Source organism: Artibeus jamaicensis, unplaced genomic scaffold, assembly GCF_021234435.1.
Source record: "Artibeus jamaicensis isolate MK-2021 breed Jamaican fruit bat unplaced genomic scaffold, CSHL_Jam_final contig_558, whole genome shotgun sequence".
Taxonomy (NCBI): Eukaryota; Metazoa; Chordata; class Mammalia; order Chiroptera; family Phyllostomidae; genus Artibeus; species Artibeus jamaicensis.
The window spans coordinates 2,262,093-2,290,050 of record NW_026521886.1 but is presented as its reverse complement, the minus strand read 5'-3'; the positions used below and the strand labels follow the sequence as shown (position 1 = coordinate 2,290,050).

General features: G+C 38.1%; 1 protein-coding gene and 1 pseudogene across 6 annotated transcripts in view; both read left to right on the top strand.

The window, feature by feature from the left end:
• Nucleotides 1-27,958, top strand: part of SENP7 (SUMO specific peptidase 7) — a 151,794-nt gene that overhangs the window by 53,167 nt on the left and 70,669 nt on the right. For 4 of the 6 annotated variants that reach the window (XM_053670309.1, XM_053670306.1, XM_037131628.2 and 1 more), the window contains one exon: nucleotides 2,514-2,708. The exons of the other annotated variants lie outside the window; for them this stretch is intronic. In XM_053670309.1, the coding sequence (XP_053526284.1) occupies nucleotides 2,514-2,708 (195 nt within the window). The remainder of the gene's footprint in view (nucleotides 1-2,513; nucleotides 2,709-27,958) is intronic. 6 annotated transcript variants of the gene reach the window in all.
• On the top strand, nucleotides 3,580-3,677 carry LOC119039017 (uncharacterized; annotated as a pseudogene).

Below are 27,958 nucleotides of genomic sequence, written 5' to 3'. Positions count from 1 at the left end.
TGAGAACCACAGTTGAGTTTTCTTTAACAATTTATTCATAGCAGTTTCTAGTGAGAGGTCAGATAAAAGAAATCTTGAGAGTCCTTTCTGGGCCTTATATTGATCCTATTTACATTTCAAATCCGTGAGTTTAGGAAGGGTTCTGTCAGGCATCAGCTATACAAAACAGACCATAATAAATAGGATCCTTAGAGATACAAGTAATGGAGTTGGAAAAATATCTCTGCCCTCCCCTTCTCGCAATTAGTGGTTGCATTGGTTTGGCCAAAAAGTGTGTTTAGTTTTTCTGAAAAAATAAAAGACATTTTTCATTTTCACCAATAACTATTGATTTGGATATTTTGAGTATGTTGTCTATCTCCTGCATGGTATAATGTTGGTTGTTCTCAATTAATGTCCTGATTTGATTGCTATCAACTTCAACTGGTCTATCTGTCCACGAAGCTTCATCCAGAAAGAAATCTCCAGCATTAAATTTTGCAAACCACTTTTGACACATTTGATAAATCACAGCACCTTCTCCATTCACCGCACAAATTTTTTTGTGTGTTTCAGTTGTGTTTTTTACCTTTCTTAAAATAATAAATTATAATATGCTGAAAATGTTGTTTATCATCTTCTGTCTTCAGTATTAAAATGGCTACACAAAAATTTACCAATTCTGTTATGATAGCTGTTACAATACAATGTAACAAAATTGTTTCAAATGAAACTAAAGACAACTAAGTGCTACTAGAGCCACGTGTGGGGGAAAAACCGAACAAACTTTTTGGCCAACCCAATATTAGAAGACAGACTCCCTTCTTCACTTAAACACTGAGTTCAGGGAGTTGTACAGGGTTGGGCAAAAGTAGGCTTATGGTTGTTTATATGGAAAAAGCCATGCAGGTTTTGCTTATTACAATAGTTTTATTAACACTGTGTTTCGCATACTCACAACTGTAAAGCTAGTTCGGCCCCACCCTGTATTCACTATGTCTTTGTTTTAGATCATATGTACTACTTAATTTTTGCAGTACATATTTTTTTGTGGTGGTTGTGCTGAAATGAATATTTTTTTAAAGGTTTCTTGAAATATCAATAGACAACCTGGACCCTTTGGCATGTTAGTATTGAGGATACAATGTAATGGAATAAAATTAAAAAAACAAAACATAATAGACCCAGATTATTCTACTAGGAGGAGTTAAGTTTATACATAGACAAGCATTTATTTAACTTTTCTCAGCTTTGACTTATTCACATTTAAAATAAAGAGAAAACTAAATTATTTTAAAGTTCTGTTAAGATCTGAAATTCCGTGCTGTCTGGAGCATTCTGAAAAGAATGTAGTGCCTCTGTGTAGCAAAAACAGAGCACCTCTCCAAGTACTACAGCAGACAGAGTGTGAGGAAGCTCACATTTCTCACTTATGCAAAAGTACCTGGACCTTTCTAAGTATTAATCTTTTGCCTGTCACAAAGAATCAGTGAAGTGCTGCTAATGACATACTGCTAACCATGATAAAACTAAAAAAAAAAAAAAGCAGTTATAGAAAACAAAGAATAAAATTATTTGTCTTGGGCCAGTCAACTCAGGGCCAAATAGTAGTATTGAGGGCAGTATTGTAATGTAGCAAAGTCTATCAATTGTTCATAATAGAACTGGCTAACCAAAAAAAGATTACACTGTCCTCTTCTGTTTAAGAAGACACCAGGCTTACACACAGGGTCTGGCACAAATAACACCCCTGGGTTTTATTATAAAATCCTAAGCATGGAGCTCTGTACAGAACAATGGCATGCCCAAGTACACCATATGACATTTTAGGTGATTTAAATGTTCAAATTAAAACTAATATTATTACACTCATATTACCTTACCAACCACACTCAAGCAGGCCTTCCTTCTGCCTGACCCTGCAGTACATTTGATATGAACCCTTCCAATTTAAAAAGTTTGAAGCTTTAGAAATATCCTTTAATTTTCTAAACATTTAATTTATTGACTCTTTCCTGGTGGTATTATATAAACCATATATATTACCATCAGCATATGTGCTGTTTTACTTATGGAATCTGTCATTACCATAGTTGTAATATGAATGATATCTTGTTGGATTTAGTATTTGTTATTTCCCAATTGCAGGTCTGTAATTATCAAGGACCTTTATAATGAATGAAAAGAATAATGATTTCTTGAATAGATTTGTAGTAATCTGTGTTTTTAATAATGACTGGAAAAGAGAAAGAAAGCAAAATTTTAAACACCCAATAGCAGCCATTATGACAATTCAAGCCATTGTAGTGGTAGGTGAATCTGTGTTAATCAGACACAGGTACTTCTAGAAACAAACAAACAAAAAAATAGTGTTCGTCCAAAATTTTTAGTATTTACAGGTTGATTTCTAGGATGACATTGTTCTTATAGCTCATTTGTGCTAAGATGAAAATGTTTGAAAATTCACCTTCCTAGAATATAATTTTTTATTGCAGACTTCAGTACAGTACAGTGTTTGTTATTTTGTGTGACAGGATACCCAGAGTTATATTGACGAATGTCCTGGGAACGGAGTTAGGAAGAAAATACATAAAGACCTCTCCTGTAACTGAGGCCAGATTGGGTGATACAGACAACTTGCAATCAGAGCAGCTTTCTTCAGCATCTGATGGCAGCCTAGAATCTTGTCAAAATCTAAATCCTCACAAGAGCTTCTTTTTATCTGAAAGGTATGTTTAGTTATAACTTTACTCAACATAAATATACTTATACTCATGAGCCCTCCTCTATTCTCCCCCCACAGATATGTTATTGACAAATGTGAGGCAAATGTGCTCTGATGGCTAGTATGACTTTTCTCTCCTGGTGGCGAGAATGGGTATTGGAACCAACAGTCCATGTATATAACTACTGATCAGTTTAAAAAAAAATCACTGTACTCTTCACTTATGATTTGGGAAGATGAATGCAGACTCTTAATGACAATTTAGTTACCTATTTCAGTATTTCAGTTAATTTGTCTGGTATAATTGAAATTCATTCCTCAAACATCTGTCTGTTCCTCCTCCTTTTCTGTCCTGTTCATCCATCTGGCAGGTGGGCTTTTTGTCTTGTCTGTTCATCAGTCCACCCCTCCATCCTCCCATATTGTCTTATTTACTGTTTTTATATCCAGATTTTAGAACTGTACTTGGAACTGAGTTACTTAGTAAAACTTTTGAATAATTAACTGGATGTGTTTCTCATAAAAATAGTTTGAGGTAGCTAAATTCCAATACTAAACGTGGCTAGTGTGCCAGTAAGAGAAATGGAAATTTGAAGTTGCTTTTGTTTTAAGTTCTATAAGAGTGAGGATTATAAATAAGAAATTGCGGGTGCTCGCTTTGGCAGCACATATACTAACATTAAAAAAATATTTATTTATTTTTAGAGAGAGGGGAAGGGAAGGAGAAAGAGTGGGAGAGAAACATCAATGTGTGGTTGCCTCCCATGTGTCCCCCAGTAAGGACCTGGCCCGCAACCCAGGCATGTGCCCTGACTGGGAATCGAACCAGTGACCCTTTGCTTCACAGACCCGCACTCAGTCCACTGAGCTACACCAGCCAGGGCTGTATACTAACATTTGAACGATACAGAGAAGATGAGCATGGCCACTGCACAAGGATGACTTGCAAATTCGTGAAGCATTCCATATTGAAAAAAAAAAAGCATGGGGAAAAAAGCTAGGGGATGTCAGCAAATAATAATAGATCTTTAACTTTCATTTTATCATGAACTTTTTAATTTAAGTTTTTGCTTTTAGCTACTGCAATAAATAGTTTTGATTTGAATGAAAAATTATTGATCTAGTCTTCCCCCCCCCCAACCATCCAAAGGTAACATCTGGTTTGTATTTCTCTTGTAAGTCTAATTACATTATAGAGTATTTATAGTTGCCCCTTTAAGATTCTATAACAAATTTCTTAAATTTCTAACACATTTTATTTTTATAAACTCTTTATTTCTCATGAACTTTAAAAAATTATGAAATTTGTTTCTTTTGGCAGCTGTATTATGTTTTCACATAGGTTCTACTTAGTGAATTATTAATGACAATTTTAACTTTTGCTGGAAAAAAAGCATTTCAGTGGCACATTACTAACAAATTTAATGTATGATGAGAGATTAGAAGTGCATTTATCATTTTATACTATAGATGTTTATTTCTGCATTCTCTTCTGGACTGAGCTCCTTAAGAAGAGAGATCATGTCTTATTTGCATTATACCTAGTGGTTAGCTCAATGCATTTTGAATTTTGTACATTTGGGTTAATGTTTATGTCATTCAACCTTGAGCTTTGGTTTCTTGAGTTGTAAAACAAGTAATTTTGAATGGCTTGTCTACTTCAGAAGATTGTTATCTTCTAAATGTCATATGTGAGAATTCTTTGTGTATATAAAGTATATAAATAAAATTGTTATTAGTGAGGGCTTATGTAAGACATGTCATTTGAGTTCCATGGTAACAGTACATCATAAGTAATTACTTAGGTAAGTACTGTTACCAGGGAATTCAAAAGACATCAACACACATTCATGCTGTTATGAAAAATAGCACTTTATTATGAGGATTCTATGAAACTGTCATTAAATTTGTACTCTCAGGCTTTATATCAGTCTAGGGCTAAGGTTTAATAATAATAGGTCTAAAATTTCTGTCTGTTCATAAAATCTATTCAATAAGGGCTGTAGTTCTCAGGTTTTTTCTAAATAGTTCCGGTCAACAAAAACTTGCTGCTACCAAGCTAATGTTGATAGGAATCTCCAAAGTGGGGTGGAGAGAGGAGAAACTTTCTTTAAGCAAACAATTTGCAAACTGGGAAAAGGCAGCCCCATGTTGGAAACTAAATTGGCTCCATTGAGACAAAGGGGAAAGCTGCCTTTTATAATGGTCACACCCTGGTTCACTATTCTTTATTGCATTCTTTATGCAAATGAGGGATTTAAATAGCAAAGGTATGATTGGTCCAAATAGCATGGTCCTGATTGATTGGATTCATTATTATGGAGAAGCTCTTATTGTTCAGTATAGATTATAGTTGCAAATAAGGATATGGCTGCACAGTTCTGATTAGACAGGGCAGGTCTCAGTTCATTGCAAGATGATAGGAGGAACTCCTTTATCAAAGTTGATTCAGATGGCAGGAGAACAGTGTAGGAAGCTGAAGGGTCCAGTCTGTAGCTTTTTCCTGAAATGCAGCGTGCCAGAGAGGCTTCTGTTGGCAATTGCTGTTATGACTGTGCCCAATTAACCATAAGGCTTCTTGGCAATATAGTGTTTCCTTCTTAAGGTTCACATTATAAAATTTCTAGGTGGTATTTGATGTGGTCTCTGAAAACTTATTCTGTAAGGAGTATTTTTCTTTGATTCTCGTATTTGGAATATATAGACTTTGGAGAAAGACACCTGGATTCAGTTCTTTTTTTTTTTTTTAAATTTTATTTAGTTATTTTTCAAGTACAGTTTTTTGTCTATTTCTCCCATCCCAACCCCTCCCGCCCCGTGCTCCCCACCTCCCTCCCATTTCCACCCCCCTTAGTTCTCCACCCTGTGTCCTTCCTGTTCGTTCCTCCAAATCCCTCCCCCTTTTTCCCCTTAAATTCCCTTCCCTCTCCCCTCTGGTCACTGTCCCCTTGTTCTCTATTTCAGTGTCTTTGTTTTTTTTCTGCTTGCTTGTTTGTTTTGTTGTTTAGCTTCCTGTTAAAGGTGAGGTCATATGGTATTTGTCTTTCAACACCTGGCCTATTTCACTCAGCGTAATGCTTTCCAGTTCCATCCATGTTGCAAAGGGTAGGAGCTCCTTCTTTCTCTCTGCTGCATAGAATTCCATTGTGTATATGTACCACAATTTTTTGATCCACTCATTTCTTAGCAGTACTCCTAACAAGTGGACTTATCTTAGGCAAGGTACTTATTCTGTCTTTAAAACAGAGATAATAATGCACACTTACAGGATTATTGTGCAGATTTAAGGAGATAAGCTATGTGAAGTCTCTAATGTAATGCTTATATCTTAGTATATGATTAATAAGTGGTAGTCATTATTTTTCTCTCTCTTACCACTGTTGATATTCAACATGCCATTACAGGCTTTTGTAATTAACGGTACTGAAATCATCTATACCGGGGATTCCAGGGTCTAATCCTGAGATTGTTGCTACCTTTGTTGCTATTGTCAGTGCTGCTAGGGTGATTGTCACAGCCACACTAGTATTACCTTTTGCTATAAGGAGGAGTTCTGCCCTCCTTAAACCAAGCTTTAGTTCTCTTCTCCCTTTAAATGAGTTCATTTTCTAGAGATTTCAGAGTGCCCTGTGGAAATAAATTGCAAGTGTGACCATACCATCACTTCAGTTGATATGCCCCATTAGAACTGAAATACAGTATGAGCACAGGGTATGCTTGAGAATGGGGCTTTTGTAACCAATCTCATTGTACCCCGCCTGTCTCAGAATCAGAAAGTGCAGATTAAAACTATTTAGATCTTCTCAAATGGAGACATGATGTTCTGACATTATTGTTATTCTGTTACTATAGTGATCATGATATACCAACTCTTGTTACAAAGCTATACTGTCAAGGAGTCACTAAATATTGGTGGGCTGAAGAAGGAGAACTATAACTTTGAAAATTGAGGACGTTCTTAGAACTTGTGCCTTGGATGATACATATGGAAAAACGTAGAAAGGCTAAAAATCTTACTTATCCTTAGCCTATCTTTAGTGTTTGGTACTGTTGTTACTGACTCTGACAACCTGAATGGAGTTATGTTCAAGAAAATATTAAATTTATTGAGGTGACATCAGTTAAAAAGATTATATATTAAAGTTTCAAGTGTATGATATGTCATCTGTATACATCTGTATACATCTGTGTACCTGGGTAGGAGACTCTGGTAGAGGTCATATCATGTGTGATGTGCAGTCAAATGGAGGCAAAAAAAAATCTTGTTTTATGCCAAAAGTGAAGGAATAATAGAAAATACCAAGGATGACTAGGAAATTAATTATTTTTTATTTTTAAAGATTTTACTTATTTATCTTTAGAGGAGAAGGGAAGGAGAGAAACATCAATGTATGGTTGCCTCTCATGGGTCCCCTCTGGAAACTGGCCTGCAACCTAGACATGTGCCCTGACTAGGAATCGAACCGTGATCCTTTGGTTTGCAGTCCTGCGCTCAATCCACTGAGCTACACCAGCCAGGGCTTCCAAGGATGAGTAGGAAATTTAAAACAGTGTTTCTGAAGTAGTATATTTGTTTTTTTCTAGATGAAAATTTATTATTTTAATGTATACATATTTATTAAGCATTATATTACTCTTGTAACAACTTATAAGTATTTATTGTTTTTACTATGATAATTGCAATGTGTAAATATCATGCCTTTATTAACTTATTTAATAAAGGCTTGAATTGCAACTTAGGCAATTTGTTTAACTTCTTTCTCTGTGCCTCAGTTTATTTCATCTGTAAAATAAAGGAATACCTAGGTATAGTGGAGAAGTAAATGAGGAATTCCAGGTTTTCTTTTTTAATTTGATAACTTTCCACATCAATAAATAGAGCTCTATTTTTATATTTTTTACAAGTCTATACTTCCTTATGAGTGGACATTTAGGATATTTTTCATTTTTTGTCTATATAACATAGCTACAGTAAGTGGATTAGAGATATCACTGTATTTATTCATAGAACTCCTTGTATCATTTTCTTGTATTTTAATGAGAATTAGGTGTTATTAAAATTTTTTGATAATTTCCTGGCAAAAATAGTTTTCCTTTTAATATTTTTTTTAGTGAAGGTGAATTTTGAATTTTTAATGTGAATTTTGTCTTTAGTCTTCATAGGTATTGGGGTGTGCCATCTATTTCTTACTGATTTATAAGAACTCTTATTAAAGGTATTAACTCTTCATTTTATGTGTTGCAATTTTTTTCATGTTTCCTATGTGTAATTTTGCTTTGCAGTATCTTCTATAATATATAAATTAAAAATTTTATTTTGTAAACTCTATCAACGCTTGACACCTGTGTTTTGGTTTATCCTTGGAAAGACCTCCTCAACCCCAAGTATAGAAATAGGTCAGTCAACTACAGTTGAATTTTTGATATTTATATTTGGTGTTAGATCCAGCACAATAGTCTGGAGATTACTAATTGAAGTTCTAATTCCATTTTGCCTTTCTGATTTAAATGTCTCTGGATACTTGGTTTATTTCTACCTTTTTGCTATTGTGAATAACATTATTATGAACATTGGTGTACAAGTATTTGTGTCTCTCCTTTCAGTTTTTTTGGGTGGATACCCAAAAGTGGAATTGCTGGATTATATGGTAATTTTATTATTACTTTTTGAGGAACTACTATACTGTTTTTGGTAGCAGATGGACCGTTTCACATTGTCACTAGCAGTGCTCAAGAGTGCCATTTTATTGACATACTTGTCAACACTTGTTTTTTTCCGGCTTTGCATAAGAGCATCTTAATAGATATAAAGTGATATATCATTATGTTTTTGATATGGATTTCCCTAGTGATTAGTGATGTTGAACATGTTTTCATGTTCATTGTTTCATTTCTCCAAAGAAGATTCATATATCTTCTTTGGAGAAATATCTATTCACATCCTTTGCACATTGATGAATCTTTTTTTTTTTTTAATTTTAGTTCTCTCTGTATTGGGAATATTAATATCTTTTCAGAAATATGGTTTGCAGATCTTTTCTCCCATTTGTGTTTTGCCTGTTTATTGATACTGACCTTTGCTATACAAAAGTTTTAATTTTGATGAAGTCTGTTTGTTTATTTTTCTGTGGTTGCCTGTGCCTTCGAAGTCATATCCAAGAAATTATTGCTAAATTCAATGTCATGAAGATTTTCCTTTGTTCTAAGGGCTTTATAGTTTTAGCTCTTTGATCCATTTTGAGTGAACTTTTATATACAGTATTAGTGAGTGTCCCACCTCATTCTTTTGCCTGGGAATATCCAGTTTTCCCAGTAGCATTTGTTGAGAGAGTTGTTTTTTCCCAATTGAATCGTCTTGGCACCCATGTAGAAAAATCATTTGATCATATATGTGAGGGATTATTTTGGGGCATTCTATCTATTCCATCGGTCCTATATATTTGCCTTTATGCCAGTACCATGTGGGTTTGATTATTGTAACTTTGTACTAAGTAGAGAAACGAGGGAGTGTGAGACCTCCACATTTGTTCTTTTTTGTTTTGACTATTGGCTCCATTAAATTTCTGTGTGAATGTTAGGGTAGGTTTTTCTTTCTATTTTTTAAATAATAATAAAAAATTTAATTATAGTTGACATACAATATTATATTAGTGTCAGGTATGTGACATGGTGATTAGACATTTTTACAACTTATAAAGTGATCACCATGATAAGTCTGAAATGATACATAGTTATTACAGTATTATTGATGTGTTACCTATACCGTAGTTTACATCCCAGTGACTTTTTTCGTAACTGGCTGTTTGTAGATCTTAATCCCTTCTTCTTTTCACCTTTCCCCCTAATTCCCATCCCATCTGGCAACCATAAAATGTTCTTTGTATCTGGGAGTTTGTTTCTGTTTTACTTGTTTATTTTGATTTTTTAGGTTCCACATGTAAGTGAAATCTTATATTCTTCTTTCTCTGTCTGACTTATCTGGGTCCATCCATGTTGTTGCATGTTGCAAGATTTTTTTCTTTATTATGGCTCAGTCCTATTCCTCTGTGTGTGTGTGTGTGTGTGTGTGTGTGTGTGTGTGTGTGTGTAAACTTCCACTTTATCCATTTATCTATCATTGGACTGGTAGGTTGCTTCCATATCTTGGTTATTGTAAATAATGCTGCAGTGAACATAAGGGTGCATATATTTTTTTAATTAGTGTTTTTTTTTTAAAAGTAGCTAGAAGTGAAATTGCTGGGTCCTTCTTTGTCTCTTATATTAACCTTTGTTTTAAAGTCTATTTTGTATGATATAAGTACTGCTTTTTTTCTAGTTGTATTTTTATCTAGTTGGATATAAGTACCCCAGCCTTTTTTCTAGTTGCATTTGCATAAAGTATCTCCCCCCCCCTTTCTTTTCAGTCTGTATGTGTGTTTTGATCTGAAGTGGATGTCTTTTAGACAGCATATATGGGGGTGTTGTTTTATTATTGATTCTGTGTCTTTTGACTAGAGCATTTAATCCATTTCATTTAAATGATATATGTAGTTATTGCGATTTTATTCATGATTTTCTTCTTAAATCCATTTACAATTCTTGTAATACTGGTTTGGTGGTAGTAAACTCCTTTAGTTTTTTCTTGTGTGGAAAGTTCTTTATCTGTCCTTTGATTCTAAATAATAACCTCGCTGAGTAGAATAATTTTGAATGTAGGTCCTTTTCACTTTGAGTGTTTTGTGCCATTTCATTTAGTTCTTTTTCTGGAGTTTTATTCTGTCTTTTATTTGGAGCATGTTTTTTGTCTCCTCATTTTTGCTGCCTCTACGTGTTTGTTTCTATGTGTTAGGTAGATTGCCATGTCTCGTGGTCATGGTAGAACAGCCAATATAGTAGGGGTCCTGTTGGAATTAAATGGCACAGTCTCTGCTTACTTCAGCTGGGTGCTTCTGTCAGGTCTCTTTTATGGGTTGTGTGTGCCCTCACGTTGTAGTTGAGATTGATTGTTGTTAGCATGTCATTGGGTGGGATTGACTCTCAGGCTGATGGTTGTGAGGAATGGCTGTGATGACAGCAGACAAGGGGAAGGTGTTGTGCAGGGGCTGACTCCATGGAGCAGAATTTACTTTAGCAGGGTTCTGGTGTTTGCTGAGTTTGCCCTTTGGGATTATCGTATGTGCTGATGGATGGGTGGTGCTCTGGTGTGGTCTGAAGCTGGCCACTGTTTGTGTTGGTTCTGGGGCCTCTTGGGAGGAACTGTGGTGCAGAACAGAGTTAGCTGCTGCCTGTTTCTGGCCCGGGGTCACTCGATAGGACCTACAGATTGATGTTTGGTTGGTAGCTACTTGCGCTGAACTTGGAGGCATCTGGGAGAAGCTAACCTGCGAACCTAGCCTGGCTGCCACTAGAGTGAGGCTTGGACTCTCTTAGCAAGAGGTACAGTGTATTCTAAGATCAGATGCTGCTTGTTTGGGGTTGGTGAACCTTTGAAAGATTTTGGGAAACTTTGCATTGTTAAGCAGAGATACAAGCAGGACTATTTGTATAAAAGCCACTGGAAGCAGCTTGGGCAGTTCTGCAGGTTGAGCGTGGCAGGGTCTTAGGGAATTACCATGATGGAGTAAGCTTTGTTACCCTGTTTGATGGAGAATTAGACTTAGTATTAGCATCCGCCTACAGGCTAGGTGAGGGAATGGCACCCGGCAGCACTTTTTTCCAGGGTGGAGCTGTCCCTCCAGCCCTTGTCCTGAAACTATACAATTTACTTGTTCTGCATGTGTCTCTAATGCTTTTTCAGCTGCTGCCCTAGTCCTGGAGCTCAGAGTAGGTGAGTCTTTCAATAAGTAAGTCTATGTGTGGACTCTTTAAGAGGAAGGTCCGGGACTTTAGAAGCCCTTTGTCTCACTCAGCTGCAATCCTCACTGCTTTCACAGGCAGATGTTCCTGGGACTCCTCTTCCCACCACTGGAACCCTGGGCTGGGGAGGGTGGTGTGGTGATGGGATTTCTTGCTCCCCAGGGGGGACTTTGTGCCAGGATACCCTTCATGTGGGTATGGGCCCAGCCTGTTTTGCATCTCCTCCTCTTCTACTACTCTCCATGTGGCTGCTGCTGCTGCTTCTTTATAAGAGTTCTGTTCAGCTAGTCTTCTGGTGGTTCTGTAATTTAGTTATAATTTTGCTGTGGTCATGGGAGTAAGCCAGCACAGCATTTCTCTACTTTACCATCTTGACCATAAGTCTCTAGATTGCTCTTTCTGCAAAAAACACCATGCACTGAATCTGTAGATTGGTTTGGTTGGTATTGACATGTTAATAATACTGAGTTCCAATACAAAAACATGGAATGTGTTTCCATGTATTAATGTCTTCTCTGATTTCTTTCAGGCATCTTAGGAGCTTTTATTTTACAAGTCTTTAGCCTCCTTGGTTATGTTAATTGCTAAGTTTTTAATTCCTATTGAAGCTATTGTAGCTGGAATTGTTTTCTTAACTTCTTTTTTCATTTTATAACTCTTAACAGGTTTTTTGTGTGCAATCTTAGAGTCTTCTCCATATCATATCATCTATGAATACAGATTATTTAATTTCTACCCTTTCAATTTTAATGCTTTTTATTTCTTTTTTCTTACGTAATTGCTCTGCTTAGAACTTTCGGTATAATGTTAACTAGAAGTGGTAAAAGTGGTCATCTCTGTCTTATTTCTGATCTTAGTGGAAAAGCTTTATAGTCTTTCACTATTTGTTATATTCACTGTTTTTTTTTAATATGTGATTTTTATTATATGGAGGCGGTCTCCTTCTGTTACTAGATTATTGAATTTTTTTTGTCATTAGGAAAGTGTGTTGAATTTTGTCAAGTGCTTTTTCTGTATTAACTGAGATCATCATGTCATTTCCTCCTTTATTTTTGTTAATGTGGTGGGTTAACATTGATAGATTTTTATATGTTGAACCATCCTTGCATCTTGCATTCCAACAATAAATCCATCTGGTTATGTGTTACAGCCATAATCAGATGTTGAATTTTGTTTGGAATATTTCATTGAGGATTTTTGCATCAGTGTTCTCAAGGAATATTGGTCTGTATCTTTTTTGTGTCTCTTTCTGGGTTTGGTATCAGAGTAATATTGGCCTCATAGAATGAGATAGGAAGTATGTTATCCCCTTCAGTTTTTTGGAAGAGTTTGGTATAATTCACCAGTGGAAGCTGTTAGATCCAAGGCTTTTCCTCTGTTGGTATGTTTTTGCTTACTGACTCAATGTCCTTAGTAGTTATTTATCTAGTCACATTTTCTTATTTCTTTGTTATTGAGCATTGGTATATTTTTGTGTTAATAGGAATTTTCTCATTTCATTAATTTTATCCCATTTGTTGGCATACAGTTATTCACTGTACTCTTCTATAATCCTTTTTATTTCTGTAAGATTCATAGAAATACCCTCATTTTTACTTGTGATTATGTTAATTTGAATTTTTTTCTTAGTTCATCTAGCTAAAGGTCCTTCAATTTTGTTGATCTTTTGGAAGAATTAACTTTTGATTTTGTTGATAATTTTTTTTCTGTTCTTTTTTCATCACTGTTCTAACCTTTATTATTTTTTATCCTCTTCTACCTTTGAATTTAGTTTCTTCTATTTTCTTGTTAAAAGTTAGGTTGCTGATTTGAGCTATTTCTTATTTTTTAATGTAAATATTTACAATTATATTTCCCATACTGCTGCTTTTGCTCTGACCCGTAGTTTGGATATGTTTTGATTTTCATTTAGCTCTTTTACTTGTGATTTATTTTAAACTCATTTGTTGTTTAAGAGTGTATTGTTTAATTTTCCACAAATGTGAATTTTTCAGTTTTCCTTGCATTATCGATTTCTAATTTCATCCTGTTTAGTCAGAGAAGATGTTTTGTATGTTACTCATTTCTCTAAACATATTTAGACTTAATTTGTTGTCTACAGCATTGTGTATACTGAAGAATGTCTCTGCACTGGAGAACACTTGAAAGATAAGAGTACGTATTCTGTTGTTGTTGGGTAGAATGTTCTATTATTTATCTCTATTAGATCTAGTTGCTATATTGTGTTATGTGTTTTAATTCTTTGGTTCAGTTGAATTGTTCCGTTTATTGTTGAGAGTGGAGAATTAAAGTTTCCAACTATTATTGTAGAACTATTTCTCTTCTATTAATAGCTATCAATTTTGCATCATATATTTTGACTATCTAATTAGGTGTGTAAGTGTTCATGCAGTTTACCCTAGAACAACACATTTCAGCTTCAAAGGTCCACTTATATGTTGCTTTCTTTTTTCAGTAAGGGTGTAGTTGGTCTGTTACAGAAAACTCAGCCGCTTTCAGGTGTATGGAGTGGAACTTTATTTACACGTGTGGACCCAGAGGAGGCAATCTCCAAATTCTGGGCCCTGAGCTCAGGCAGGGGCTTGTTTATATAGTGTGGCATGCAGAAGCTATTTTACTAAGCCTACATGGCAGAAGCAGGTTTACAGAAGCAAGAAAGCAGGGCTGCTGACAGGGTTGTACAATGTTCTTTTGTTCTTACTTCTTAGTTACTTAGTTGCTCACCCCTCCTTATCTTAGTGGCTCAGCAAATGGACCGTGTCCTTTGGACTTGTCTGGGCTTGTCTAGGCAGGTTTCCTGCTACATCTGCCCCCTTTTGATGCTTGACAGTACCATTAACTGGTCTAGCCTATAACATTAACAGGGCTGGCCTATATGTCTTGGGGTATCTTCTGATAATGATGTCCCTGGAGGGACAGGATCTTGGCGAATGTCTTTCGAGTCACTGTGGCCTCTAGACTCTGGACTATGGTCCCTAATATGTGGGGGCCAAAACTCAGGCCTAAGAAAATGATGATTAGGGGTCCCAGGGAGGGGGGCAACCACTGGAGCCAGGCTTGAGGGTTTAGTCTCCAGTTCTCTAATTCTAACTTTCTGTTTCTTTGGTGTGGTGGTTTATATTCTCTCTGACTTCTTTAACTTTCTTTGCTATGATCTCTGACTGATTTACATAGTAGCAACATTTCTCTCCTAGGAACGTACAGGTCCCCCCTTTCTCTGGATTCAGAGCATTAATGAGGTTTCTTTCCTCATCATTTTTCTCCTCCTGTGATTTGCTGTTAGGGAGGGGTTCTGAGATTCCTTTCTCCTTCTGGAATCATATACAGGACAATGGAGGAAGGTCTCATCTTATTGTAACTACTTCTGGCTGGACATGGACGTCATCCTACCTACCCTTGGGTCAGGGGTACCCTGAAAGAGGAGGGGGATGCATCACGGAGGAAGTCCTTCCTGCAAGGGGAAGGACCTTTACAGGGTCCTGATCAGTTGGCTGTCACCAGGAAGTCTCAGGCTTGGTGTCCAAAGGCTGGCATTACTGGACCCTTGGCCTTCTGGTCAGGTCATATTCTGGAGGTGACAGATTAGGCAAGAAATTGGAAGCACTATTAAATCGTAGCTATTAAATGACAAAGGCAGGCACTTCAGTAAAAAATGGCTTATCTGGAGGAAGGTGTACAAGGCATGCTACACTTACCCAAGACTCTTGTGGCCCACTATACTTTACTCGGGCTGAGGGGAATACATTAGGATTTCCCTCCTTTTAGATTTCTGAGCCCTTTCTGTCCAAGCCATCAAGACAGAAAAGGGAAAATCAGTTCTAAAGTGAAGCCCACAGACTACCCCAACCCTTTATTAACCTAACTACTTAGTTCAATGAAACCATTGAGTCTCGGGGTGGGGGGGCAATGATGAAGATGGGCTTCTTAAGTGAGACCTATATTGTAACTAATCATCCATAGGCATAGGCAGGTCATAGGCATATGTCCTATGAAAACAGAAGAACACATAGGTTAATTCACACAATAATCCCCAAACCAGTCTCTGCGGCTGTGAGACTGTCTTTTGGGGACATTCCATTGCAAGGTCCTTCCTGCAATGACAATTAACAGTGGCAATTTGACAGGTCCTTTGCACCTGTAAATTGTACATCTTCGGTAACATCATAAACCTGGTTTCAACTCTTAGATGAAAATAAACTTTCAAGACAGTTAGCTACACCATTCTGATGTCCAGTACTGAGCCTAGTGATTTTCCTTGAACCACAGTTTTTCTCCTTAAGATCACCCTTACTGTTGTTACAGGGACTACTTTGGGTCCTGCTGTTGATTTTGACCATTCATTTGCATAAACACACCAAGAGCAGCCTGGGTCACTTCTGATCTTTAGGTCCGCTTTGCTGGAACTCACACAGGAAACCTTCAGATTGACTTCTCAGTCCACCCTTGGGGCACAGAAGCAGAGCCACACATCTGCCATCTGGCTTTGCCTGTACCAGTCGTTTCACTCAAATCCTTGAGCCTCTGTTGTGCTTCCAGGTTCCTTGTTAGCCATCTTTCAGGAAAGCAAGCTTTGTTCCTTCCCTGGAAAGGCTGTGTGGAACTGCACAACCAATCAAAGTACCAGGCTTTTCTCATGGGCTTTTGCTAGCTTCACAGGTCAATCCCAGTTCCTCTGAGCTTTCTGGTAATGACCAGAGCCCATACATGCCTTCTTCAGGCGTGACATTCCAATCAAAGTCCTGGTTAACAAAGCCACTATTAATGACTGGTCTTACTGGTTTTTTTGCAAAGAAACCTTATGTCATCACTCATTCCTTCAGAGTGTCAAATTCTGGAGGGATCAGGTAGAGAGAAAAATACAAAGTGTGATGGAAAATCCTTTTCCTTGTTTACTTTCCTACAGAGTATGAAGTTTCAACCTTTTCTGGAATCCTCAATTTCCTTTTCAGAGCAGATACAGAGCAAAATCCGAAACACAGAGTTCTGAAACAACACATGTAGAGGCATTCTCTTGCACCAGTGTGTCCACTGGTGCCTCGCAGAGATGTGCTCCTTCAGGCCCAGTCTCATGGCAGAGACATGCTGCTTTGCCTCAGGCTGAAGCACTTGTCAGCCCCAGTTCACCCTTCCTGGGTCCTGGGTGGCAAAAGCATTCTCCCCAACCGGCTACAGGCGACCTTTCCTAGGTCTTACAATACAGGTTTCTGATCAGAAACAGAACCACATGTGAGAAATTTGCTCTTTTCCCATGAAACCAGAAAACAAGTAGATGAGGTTTTTTTCTCCAGGTTTAAAACTTTTACATCCTTTATACATATTTCTACTCATCTAGACTTATCTATCATTCTTTTTACTCTTGGTTCATTTCCCACAGGGGAAGGACTATACTTAAACTCAATATGTGGCAGCTAAAAGTCCCTAGCACTATAGGTACCTTCCACTAAAAGTCCCTAGATTCACAGGATCGTTTGCATAAACATTTTTCACTTTTCTGAAGCTTAGACCTTGCAAACACCCTATAAATCAGATGGTCAGCCTTGGACCTCAGTTCATGACCTTCAAAACTAGAGCTATTCCTATCAGAACCAGTTACACAGAGAACCTGACTGCTGTAGTGTCCACACAGCAGCAGCATGCAGCTCATAATCTGAAAAGAAGCCTTAGCCAGTTCCAAGATGGCAACACCCATGAATGCTTTGTCCTCTATGGTGGGGCATTCACGTGGCTCATCCTTTTTACCCCAAATGGCAGCACTCCGACTCTGGTTCTGCCTACCTGCATTGGCATTACCGAGGCTCTGGCTCTAGTCTCCAGAGCTAAGGAGGCCCCTGGTGCAGCAGGTGAGCAGAGCCCACTTTGTTTTGATTTGTGCCCCTTTTTTAAGGACACTCGGTACTCTGTCTTGGTTAGCAGTTCGAACAGCTGACAAGGGCCCTCTCAGCATCAGTCTTGGGTTGGTGCAGCTGAAAGGAGGTCATCTACACACCGCATCAACGCTGGGTCAGGCTCCTTCTCAGTGAAGTGAATGATTTTAGATCTCTGGCCAGGGCCTCTCTGAGGAGAGTTTCTGAAGCCCTGTCACAGTCTAGTCTGGGTCTAAGCCAGCTAGGCTGAGGACTGTAGGTGCCTGTAACCCTGGTCTTTGTCGCCTGCCAGTGGGCTTCTTCTTTTTCCTTTTGGGGCACTCTTTTCTAGTACTCCTTCTCTCTGCAATAGGCGCACTGGTCTCGTTCCATGCTCCGGCGTGCAGGTCTGTTTCCTTTCTTAGGCAATCTGGTGGCTCCCTGCTCCTGGGTGTTATCTGGTTTCCCAAAGGACCCACTGCCGGGGCCGCCAGTGTGGGCCCAGGAAGTCTTCACAGCTCACTCCTGGCTCAATCAAGCACTATTCGTTTCCATGGCAACCTGTTTAACAGAACTAGGTGCAGGGGGTCAATGCGGCCTGGCTGCTTCCTGTCCCTCCAGCGGTGGGGGTCTGGGGGTCACTGCCTGTCGCCTTGCTGGGCGACTGCTCTGTCATACTGGGGCATATTTTAGAGAGGCCGACCCCTTTGAACAGGGTCTCTACTCTGTTGCCAGAGACTGGCAGGAGCCGGTATGTAGGTTGTAGATTAGGGTCTTTGCTTCCCGGGTCTGGCCGAGAGTTTCCAGAACACCTGGTGGGGCAGACCGATAAGCAGCTCTTTCTCTGGCTCTCCTTTGAAAATGGGGTGGGGGATGGCGTGTTTCTCTTGACCAGGCAACTAAAACACTGGATTGCACCACTTTTCGCCTACTGCCAGCCTTTCCCTACTGTTTAGCTAAGGCTGCCTGTGTAGTATCTGGGTTAAACTCCCAGCCATTATGCCATACGACAGACTTAGGGACCTCAGGTTGGGGCCCACTCTTGGTCTGTAGGTTTTTTACCCGTGGAACCACAGACACAGTCACTCACACAGAAACACACAGACAAACATCCGAGAGTTTATACAGTCCTGCCAGAGTACGACTGCCCAGGTGGAGATACGTTTCCCCTTCCAGATGGCCAGTTGACCTCCAGAGGACTTATGGCTAATTGCCTGCCTGAGAGGTGATCATTCTCTCCTTCCACCCCAAGGGGTGGGCTTGGTCTTGGGCTCTGGTCCCCGGAGCACTTATCGATTGGCATCTTCTCAGGTCCAGATAGTTCCAGTCTGCACCTCACCTGCCCGGGTCGCAGAGCGGTCAGGAGGATGACTTCCATGGAGCCCGGGATGTCCAGGACCCTAAGTCACCAGGGTGTGCGCTTCCTTCCTTTCAGCTGCAGGGTTCGCTCTGGGTCACTCCCCTGCCACCTTCACTGGAGGCAAAAAAGGTCTGTTCCCATGAGTTGGTTTCCCCGTCAGGGAACCAAAATGTTACAGAAAACAACTCAGCCGCTTTAAAAAAAGGTGTGGTCGTGTGAGTCGTTTTCCGGGTCAGGGAACCAAAATGTTACAGAAAACAACTCAGCCGCTTTCAGGTGTAGTAGTGGAATGTTATTTTATGCGTGTGGACCCAGAGGAGGCAATCTCCAAATTCTGAGCCCTGAGCTCAGGCAGGGGCTTGTTTATATAGTGTTGCATGCAGAAGCTATTTTACTAAGCCTACGTGGGAGAAGCAGGTGTACAGAAGCAAGAAAGCAGGGCTGCTGACAGGGTCGTACAATGTTCCTTTTTTTACTTCTTAGTTACTTAGTCGCTCATCCTTCCTTATCTTAGTGGCTCAGCAAATGGACCATGTCCTTCTGACTTGTCTAGGCAGGTTTCCTCCTACAGGGCCTCTCTACCTCTAGGTTTCATGTATATAGTATTTTCGATCTGTGTTTGGTGATCCGCAGATTCACCAACTTGCACATAGGGCTGACTGTGTGCATTATTCTATGCTATTTTATATAAGGGGCTTGAGCATTTATGGATTTTTGCATTTGTAGTGAGTCCTGGACCAATCCCTTGTGGATACTGTTATACCCAGCTAGGAAAATTACAGCTAGGGCATTACCCAACCCTAAATCTGCAGTTCCTGGAACGGGGTAATGAACAAACATCAGGGAACAATTGGGTTTAAAATTCTAGCCAAATAAGGTAACTAACCCGGTCCGCCAGAAAGTGCCCGCCAGCAGCAGCACCCACTAATCAGGGACCCTCGCCGTTTTTAAATAAGCCAATAGCTAACCGCCACCTCTGCTTCTGTATGCCTCTGCTTGCTTGCTAGAAAATATAAATACCCAGTAGTCTGTAAGCCAGGCGCGACTTCCATTTTGTAGCTCTGAGTAGCTACGTGACTCCGGTCACAGTTGGGGAAGTTCGCCCCTGCGCAGGAAAATCTTTGGCCATTAAAATTTTTATCAATTCGGTTCTGGACTCCCAGAGTATTTACCCGCCGATCGTCTACAACAATACCAAAGAAAAACTTGAAGTTTTGGGGGAGTTGAGTTGTATGCAGATTTTTGACTGGATGGGCAGTTAGCATTTCAAATCCAGTGTTGTTCAAGGATGCACAATAATTTTTAAATCATTTTGTTTTAATAATATATAATGTCCTTTGTCTCTTGTAAACTTCTTGATTTAAAGTCTGTTTTGCCTAGTAATAGTACAGCCGTACCTGCTGTCTTTTGACCAGTTTTTGCATAGAATATTTTTCTTTTTTTTTTTTTTTTTGCTTTTTTTTTATTGATTATGCCATTACATTTGCTCTATTCCCCCCTCCCTTCCCCTCCACCCTGCATACCCCTCCCCCACCATTTCCCCCTTTAGTTCATGAACATGTGTCTCAATTTCTTTAGATTCTGTATTTCCCCTACTATTCTTACCCTCCCCCTATGTATTTTCTATCTACTGTCTATGCTACTTATTTTCTGTACCTTCTCCCCCCTTCCCCTCCTCCCACTCCCCTATTGCTAACCCTCCCTGAGATCTTCATTTCTATGGTTCTGCTCCTGATCTAGCTATCCTCTTAGTTTGCTTTTGTTTTAGGTGTGGTTCTTAATAACTGTGAGTTTGCTGTCCTTTCACTGTTCGTCTTTTTTATCTTCTTTTTCTTAGGTAAGTCCCTTTAACATTTCATATAATAAGGGCTTGGTGATGATGAACTCCTTGAATTTGGTCTTATCTGAGAAGCACTTTATCTGTCCTTCCATTCTAAATGAAAGTTTTGCTGGGTAGAGCAATCTTGGTTGTAGATCTTTGGTTTTCATGACTTGGAATACCTCTTTCCAGCCCCTTCTTGCCTGTAAGGTCTCTTTTGAGAAATCAGCTGACAGTCTGATGGGAACTCCTTTGTAGGTGACTGTCCCCTTAGCTCTTGCTGCTTCTAAGATTCTCTCCTTCATTTTAATCTTGGCTAATGTAATTATGATGTGCCTTGGTGTGTTCCTTCTTGAGTCCAACTTCTTTGGGACTCTCTGAGCTTCCTGGATTTCTCGGAAGTCTATTTCCTTTGCCATCTTGGGGAAATTCTCCTTTATTATTTGTTCAAATAATTTTTCAACTGGTGGTTGTGCCTTTCCCCCTTCTGGTACCCCTATAATTCGGATGTTGGAACGTTTAAAGATGTCCTGGAGGTTCCTAATCTCTCCTCATTTTTCTGAATTCTTATTTCTTCATTCCTTTCTGTTTGATCATTTTTTTCTTCCTTCTGGTTCTCTCCCTTGATTTGAGTCCCAATTTTCTTTCCATTACTATTGGAATCTTTTGTATCCCCATTCATTTCAATTAATTTAGCTTCCATATGTTTCTCTAATTTGTGGCTAAAGTCAACCAGTTCTGTAAGGATCCTTATAACCAGTGTTTTGAACTGTGCATCTGAAAGACTGGCTATTTCTTCATCACTTAGGTCTATCGGTTCTGGGGCTCTGAGTTGTCCTAGAGCCATTTTTGGTCTGTTCGCGCTGTTAAGTGAGCGGAGCGAAGCCTTAGTTGTTTACCAGGACGGGGCGACCCAGGTCGCTGGTTTGTGACGCTGTGTGTGGGGGCGGGGTCAGAGAGGGAGCGATGGCGTTCCTCTCCGCTAGCCCAGCGTTTCCAGTCACTCCGCACGCCTGGGGTTTATCCGATCGGAATTGCGCGAGCCTGCTGCCCCGCGCCGGCTTCCCTTCTCACTGGCTTCTCCCCACGTAAATGCGCGCGACCCCGATCGCCGCGCCTCTTCCCTGTGCGCTCCGGCAGCCAGCTGGCACCGCCGCGCACCGCCCCGGGAATTTTTTCTTGCTAACCTGCTCCGCTGCTGGCCTCGCTGCTCGTACTGGTCCAGCCGAGTATCTAGTTGTCCTTTGGACTCCGTATTGTCGATTTTCTGTGTGGCTTGGTTGTGACTGCTGTTAAAAATAGTTGTTCTTAGATTTGGTTGTGCACAGAGGCGAGGTGGATCCTTCATCTACGTCTCCATCTTGGCGGAAGTCCTGCATAGAATATTTTTCTATCCTTTCACTTTCAACCTTTTTGTGTCTTTGGATCTAAAGTGAGTTTCTGTAGACATCTTGAAGTTGGATCATATTTTTAAAAATCTATTCTGCCAATCTTTGCCTTTTGTTTGGAGAATATAATTACATTTAAAGCAGTTTATAAGAAGTGACTTTTTTCTGTCATTTTGATATTTGTTTTCTTTTTTTGCCCCTTATTTCCTGATTACTGTCTTTTTACTGTATTTCCTTGTTTTTCTTTGTGAAAAAAACCAAAACTTTTGTGAAGTGAAACTTTTTGATTCCCTCTAATTTCCTTTGTCTATATTCTGTAGATGAATTCTATGTGGTTATCATGGGGTTTACACTTAATACTCTAAAGTCAAACACACTAATTTGAATTTATAATAACATTCAAAACTGTGCATCTGTACAGCTCTGTTCTCACCTCCTTATAAAAAATGATGTCACAAAATTATATGTTTATGCATTGTGTATTCAAAAACATAGTCTAATAATTTTTTTAAAGCATTAGTCTTTTAAATCACATAGAAAACATAAAGACAAATTAGAAACTAATTTATAATAATACTATTATAATTGTCCATGCATTTATCAATACTTATTTCTTCATATGGCTTCAAGTTACTGTCTAATGTCCTATCATTTCAACCTGAAGCACTCTTTTCAGTATTTCCTGTAAGGAATCTAGTTGTAATGAACTCCCTCAGTTTTTGTTTATTTTGAAAAGTCTTAACTTTGTCCTCATTCTTTTTTTTAAATTTTAATTGTTGTTCTTCAAGTACAGTTTTCTGTCTTTTACTCCCATCTTAAAGAACAGCTTTGCCAGCTGTAGGGTTTCTGGTTGAGTTTTTTCTCTTTAGTACTTTGAGTAACCAATTTAATGCCTTCTAGTTACCATGCTTTTTTATGACAAATCTGCTTAAAATCTTATTGAGGATTCTTTGTATGTGACAACCAAGATTTTTTCTTGGTGCTTTGAAGAGTTTTTCTTTGCCTTTGTCTTTCAAATGGTCTGATTATAATGTTTCTCAGTTTATGCAGCATTGAGTATATTCTATCACTAGTTTCTTAGGGGTCTTGGATGTTTGTATTCATGTCTTTCATCAAATTTGGAATTTTTTTGGTCTTATTTATTCAAATAATCTCTACTGCCCATTTCTTTTTTCTCCTTCTGAATTCTAATAATGTGTTTACTAGTCTACTTTTTGGTGTATCTTAGGCTCTGCTTACTTTTCTTAATTTTTTTTTCTGAATGTTCTTCAGATTTCATAATTTCCATGGTCATGTCTTCAAGTTTACTGATTGTTTTTGGTTTGTTTGCTCAAATTCGATTTTGAATTCCTCTAATGAAATTTTAATTTGTGTATTTTTTAGCTTCATAATTTCCTTTTGGTTCATTTATATATTTTATCTCTGAATATTTTTATTTTGTCATAATTTTTGTGACTTTTTTTAAGACTTAGTTTAGCTCCTTGAGGACCTTTAAGATAGTCATTTTATGTCTTTTTCTATTGAATCTGTCATCTAGATTTTTTTAAAGGACAGTTTCTGTTGATTTATATTTTTCTTTGAATTTTCCATTTTTTCCTTTTTCTGTATGTGCCTCGTGAATTTTTTTTTTGAACATGTGACATTTGAATCTTACATGGCAAATTGGGAAATCAGATTCTCCCTTTTCCCTAGAGTTTTCTACTTCTTTTTTGTTGTTGTTTTGTTTTGTTTGTTTCTTTTTATTGTCCTAACATTTCTCTGTTCCAGAGATGAACCTGATGTGTGAACATAAGGTCTCAGGTCATTTCTAAGACTGTGTCTTTCCTTGGTCATTACTTTCTAAACTTTTTAATATATGTTATTTTTTTTTATGTCTTAGTCCTTAAGTGTTTGGTTTCCAAAAGGAGAAAACAAGAAAAACGAAGAGGGGGATAGTTGCTAATCCTTCAAACCTGCTAGAAGTAATTTTAGTTGGATGTAGAGAGTGTTACAAAAAGGGTGATGGTGTTTGCAACAATGGCTGCCTGTCTGTATTGTTCTTATCCATGATAAAAAATCCATGACGGTCACTGACCGTCAGTGACCAGAATACAATTCCCAGTGTTTGGAGGAACTTGTTGAGACTGCTCACATTGGCATTTGCAATCCCATGCAAACTGTTTTAGGAAGTTGGGCATAGCTGCTTGCTGTGGTTCTGGGGGTGGGGAATTATTGGTTTGTTGCTATCAATTTAAGAGTGAAATTGACCAAAATGAACTGCAAAATTTGCTGAACCTTCTGGTTGTGAGCATTTAGTAGACTTTAGGATTCCAAATAGTTACATCAGACAGATTTTGCCTGATGCAGTTGTTGTTTAGGTAGAAATGGTAGGTGCTTCCTAATCCCTAATCTGTCTAAGGTCATTTGGTATATGTTTTATAGTTTACTATACAGGAATTTTGATTTCCTTTTTTTAAAAAAATTAAATATATTTATTTATTTATTTTTAGAGAGGGGAAGGGAGGGAGAAAGAGAGAAACATTAATGTGTGGTTGCTTCTCATGTGGCCCCTACTGGCGACCTGGCCCGCAACCCAGGCATGTGCCCTGACTGGGAATCGAACCTGCGACCCTTTGGTTTGCAGCCCATGCTCAATCCACTGAGCTATGCCAGCCAGGGCTGATTTCCTTTTTTAAATACTTTTTTATTGATTATGCTAGTACAGTTGTCCCATTTGTTTTTCTCCCCTTCATTCCTCCCCACCTTGCACACAGCCTGCCACCAGCATTTGCCCACCTTAGTTCATGTCCATGGATTATACATATAAATTCTTTGGCTTCTGTATTTCCTGTACTATTCTTAACCTCTTCCTGTTTATTTTGTACCTACTATTTATGCTTCTTATTTACTGTACCTTCCCTCCACGTGCCCCCCTTCCCCTCACCATTACTAACTCACCATGTGATCTCCCTTTCTGTGATTTTGTTCTTCTAATTGTTTGCTTAGTTTGTTTTTCTTTTTGTTTTTTTTAAGTTCAGTTGATAATTGTGATTTTTTCATGTTACTGTTCATATTTGTGATAATCTTTTTCTCAGATAAGTCCCTTTAACATTTCATATAATAAGGGCTTGGTGATAATGAACTCCATTAACCTGACCTTTTCTGGGAAGCACTTTATCTGCCCTTCCATTCTAAATGATAGTTTTGCTGGATAGAGTCATCTTGGATGTAGGTCCTTGCTTTTCATGTTTTGAACACTTCTTTCCAGGCCCTTCTTGCCTGCAAGGTTTCTTTTGAGAAATCAGCTGATAGTCTTGTGGGCACTTTTTTGTAGGTCCTGTGTCCTTTCCTCTTGCTGCTTTTAAGGTTCTCTCCTCTTTAATCTTGGCTAATGTAATTATGATGTGCCTTGGTGTCTGCTTCCTTGGGTCCAACTTCTTTGGGACTCTTTGAGCTTCCTGGACTTCCTGAAAGGCTATTTTCTTTTCCATATTGGGGAAGTTCTCCTTCATTACTTTTTCAAATATGTTTTCAGTTTTTTGCTCTTCCTTTACTCTTTCTGGTACCCCTGTGATTCAGATGTTATAATGTTTGAAGTTGTCCTAGAGGTTCCTAAGCCTCTCCTCATTTTTTGAATTCTTGTGTCTTCATTCCGTTCTGGTTGGATGTTTATTTCTTCCTTTTGCTCCAAATTGTTGATTTGAGTTTTGGTTTCCTTTTCTTCACTGTTGGTTCCTTGTATATATATTTTTATTTCACTTTGCATAATTTTTACTTCTTCCTTTATTTTGTGACCATACTCAATTATTTCTGTGAGTATCCTGATTACTAGCATTTTGAACTCTGCATCTGATAGGTTGGCTATCTCTTCATTGCTTAGTTCTATTTTTGGAATTTTGATCTGTTTTTTGCATTTGGGCCATATTTCTTTCTCTCAGTGCATCTGTTATGTTGTAAGGGGTGGAGCCTTTGTTATTTGCCAGTTCGGGCCAACCCACTTTGTTATTTGCCAGTTTGTGTCACTGTCTGTTGAGGAGGGGAGGTCTGAGAAGGAACAGTGTCACTTGCTGGACTCTTGGGTTGGCTTTCAGTCACTTCCCCCCACTATTCTCAATCACATTGGGCCCTTCTGGTGCTGATTCCCAGGTGGGTAGTTTTGTGTACATTCTGGAACCCTGTGGGTCTCTGCAACAAACTCTCTTGTGAGGGTAGAAGTTTCTACTGCTTCCCCAATCCCCACAGGTTTTTTGCGTCCAGAGGTTTGGAGACTTCTTTTCCTTTGCTGGAACCCTGGGTTACCTCCTTTGTGTGGCTCCTCAGTTGTTTTTCCTGGTTTATTTGCATGCAAATGTGGGACTGCCTGGGGATTCCAGCTGCCACCTTGCTGTGCATTCTCTCCTCCCTGGCTACCTACCCGCAATCTTCCTGCAGGTCTAGATCAGTGTTCTTCTTTAACTTCTTGGTTGTTGGACTTCCATGTAGTTCGATTTTCTGAGAATTCTAGTTATTTTTTGTTTTTAATTTGTTGTTATTTTTCTTTTGGTTGTGTGAGGAGCCAAAGTATATCTACTTACATCACCATCTTGGAAGTCTGATTTACTTTGGTGTCTGATTTTTCTGTGCTTTTATAAACGGTATTGTAAAAATTAGTATGTTGTTAAGCAATTCAAAATATAGTAATTACCGTATTTATATTTTATTATAAAGGAATACTTTAGGTTAATAATTTTATATAGATTTTTATTTCAAAATTTTTATCCACTTAAATAATACCATAATGAGTTTTTATTAATAATTATCATGGGAAAAAGTATTGTATGTAAACATTTAATAATTCTGTGGCTCTTTGAAATAGTACCATAATGATTTCTCAATGGTTTTTATCAATTTATTTTTAAAAATTAGTGAATTTTATTATTAGATTACCAACATAAAATTGTATTAACTTTAGGTATACAATATAATGTAATATATTTATTAATTGGGGAATGATTAACACAATAAATTCAGTTACCATCCATCACCATATACAGTTATAGTTTTTTTTCTTGTACTGTTTTGGTAATTTTCAAATATATAATACACTCTCATTGGAAACTTGTGCCTTTTTACCATCTTCACCTATTTTGCTGCCCCCTGCCCTTGCCAGCCACTAATCTGTTATCTATGTCTAGGTTTTTTTTTTTGAAAGAGTATATATATATATATATATATATATTTAATGTGATATCATATAGTGTTTTTCTTTCTCTGTCTGACTTTCCAGGTCCACCCATGTTATCACAATTGACAGGGTTTCTTCCTTTTTTTAGCTGGATAATACTCCATTGTGTGTGTGTATCACATTTTATTTATCCATTCATCTATTGATGGATGCTTAGTTTTCTTCTGTGTTTTGTAAATAATGCTGAAGTTGAACAGGGGAGAGTGTGCAGATGTATTTTGAGATAGTGATTTCATTTCTTAAGAATAAAAATCCAGTAATTGAATTGCTGGATGATATGGTAATTTTATTTTTTAATATTTTGAGTAACATCCATGCTATTTTCTGTGAATGCATCAATGTACATTTCTACCAGCATGTTGTACACAAGGGTTTCCTTTTCTCCACATCCTTTGCAACCCTTGTTATTTCATATTATTTTTGATAATAGCCATTCTGCCAGATGTATTGTCATACCTCATTGTGCTTTTGATTTGTATTTCCATGATGATTAGTGATATTGACCATCTTTATATCATCATTGGAAAAATAATTATACAGTTCCTTTGCCCATTTTTTAATTGGATTTTTTCCTACTGAATTGTATGAGTTCTTTACAAATTTTGATTTTTAATCCCTTTCTGAATATATGATTTGCAGGTATTTATCTCATTCCTTATGTTGCCTTTTCATTTTGTTGATAGTTTCCTTTGCTGAAGACAAACTTTTTAGTTTGATATATTGTTAACATTGCTTTTGTTACCTTTGCTTTGATGTTATTTCCACAAATTATTAAGATCAACATCAAGGAGTTTACCCCCAAGTTT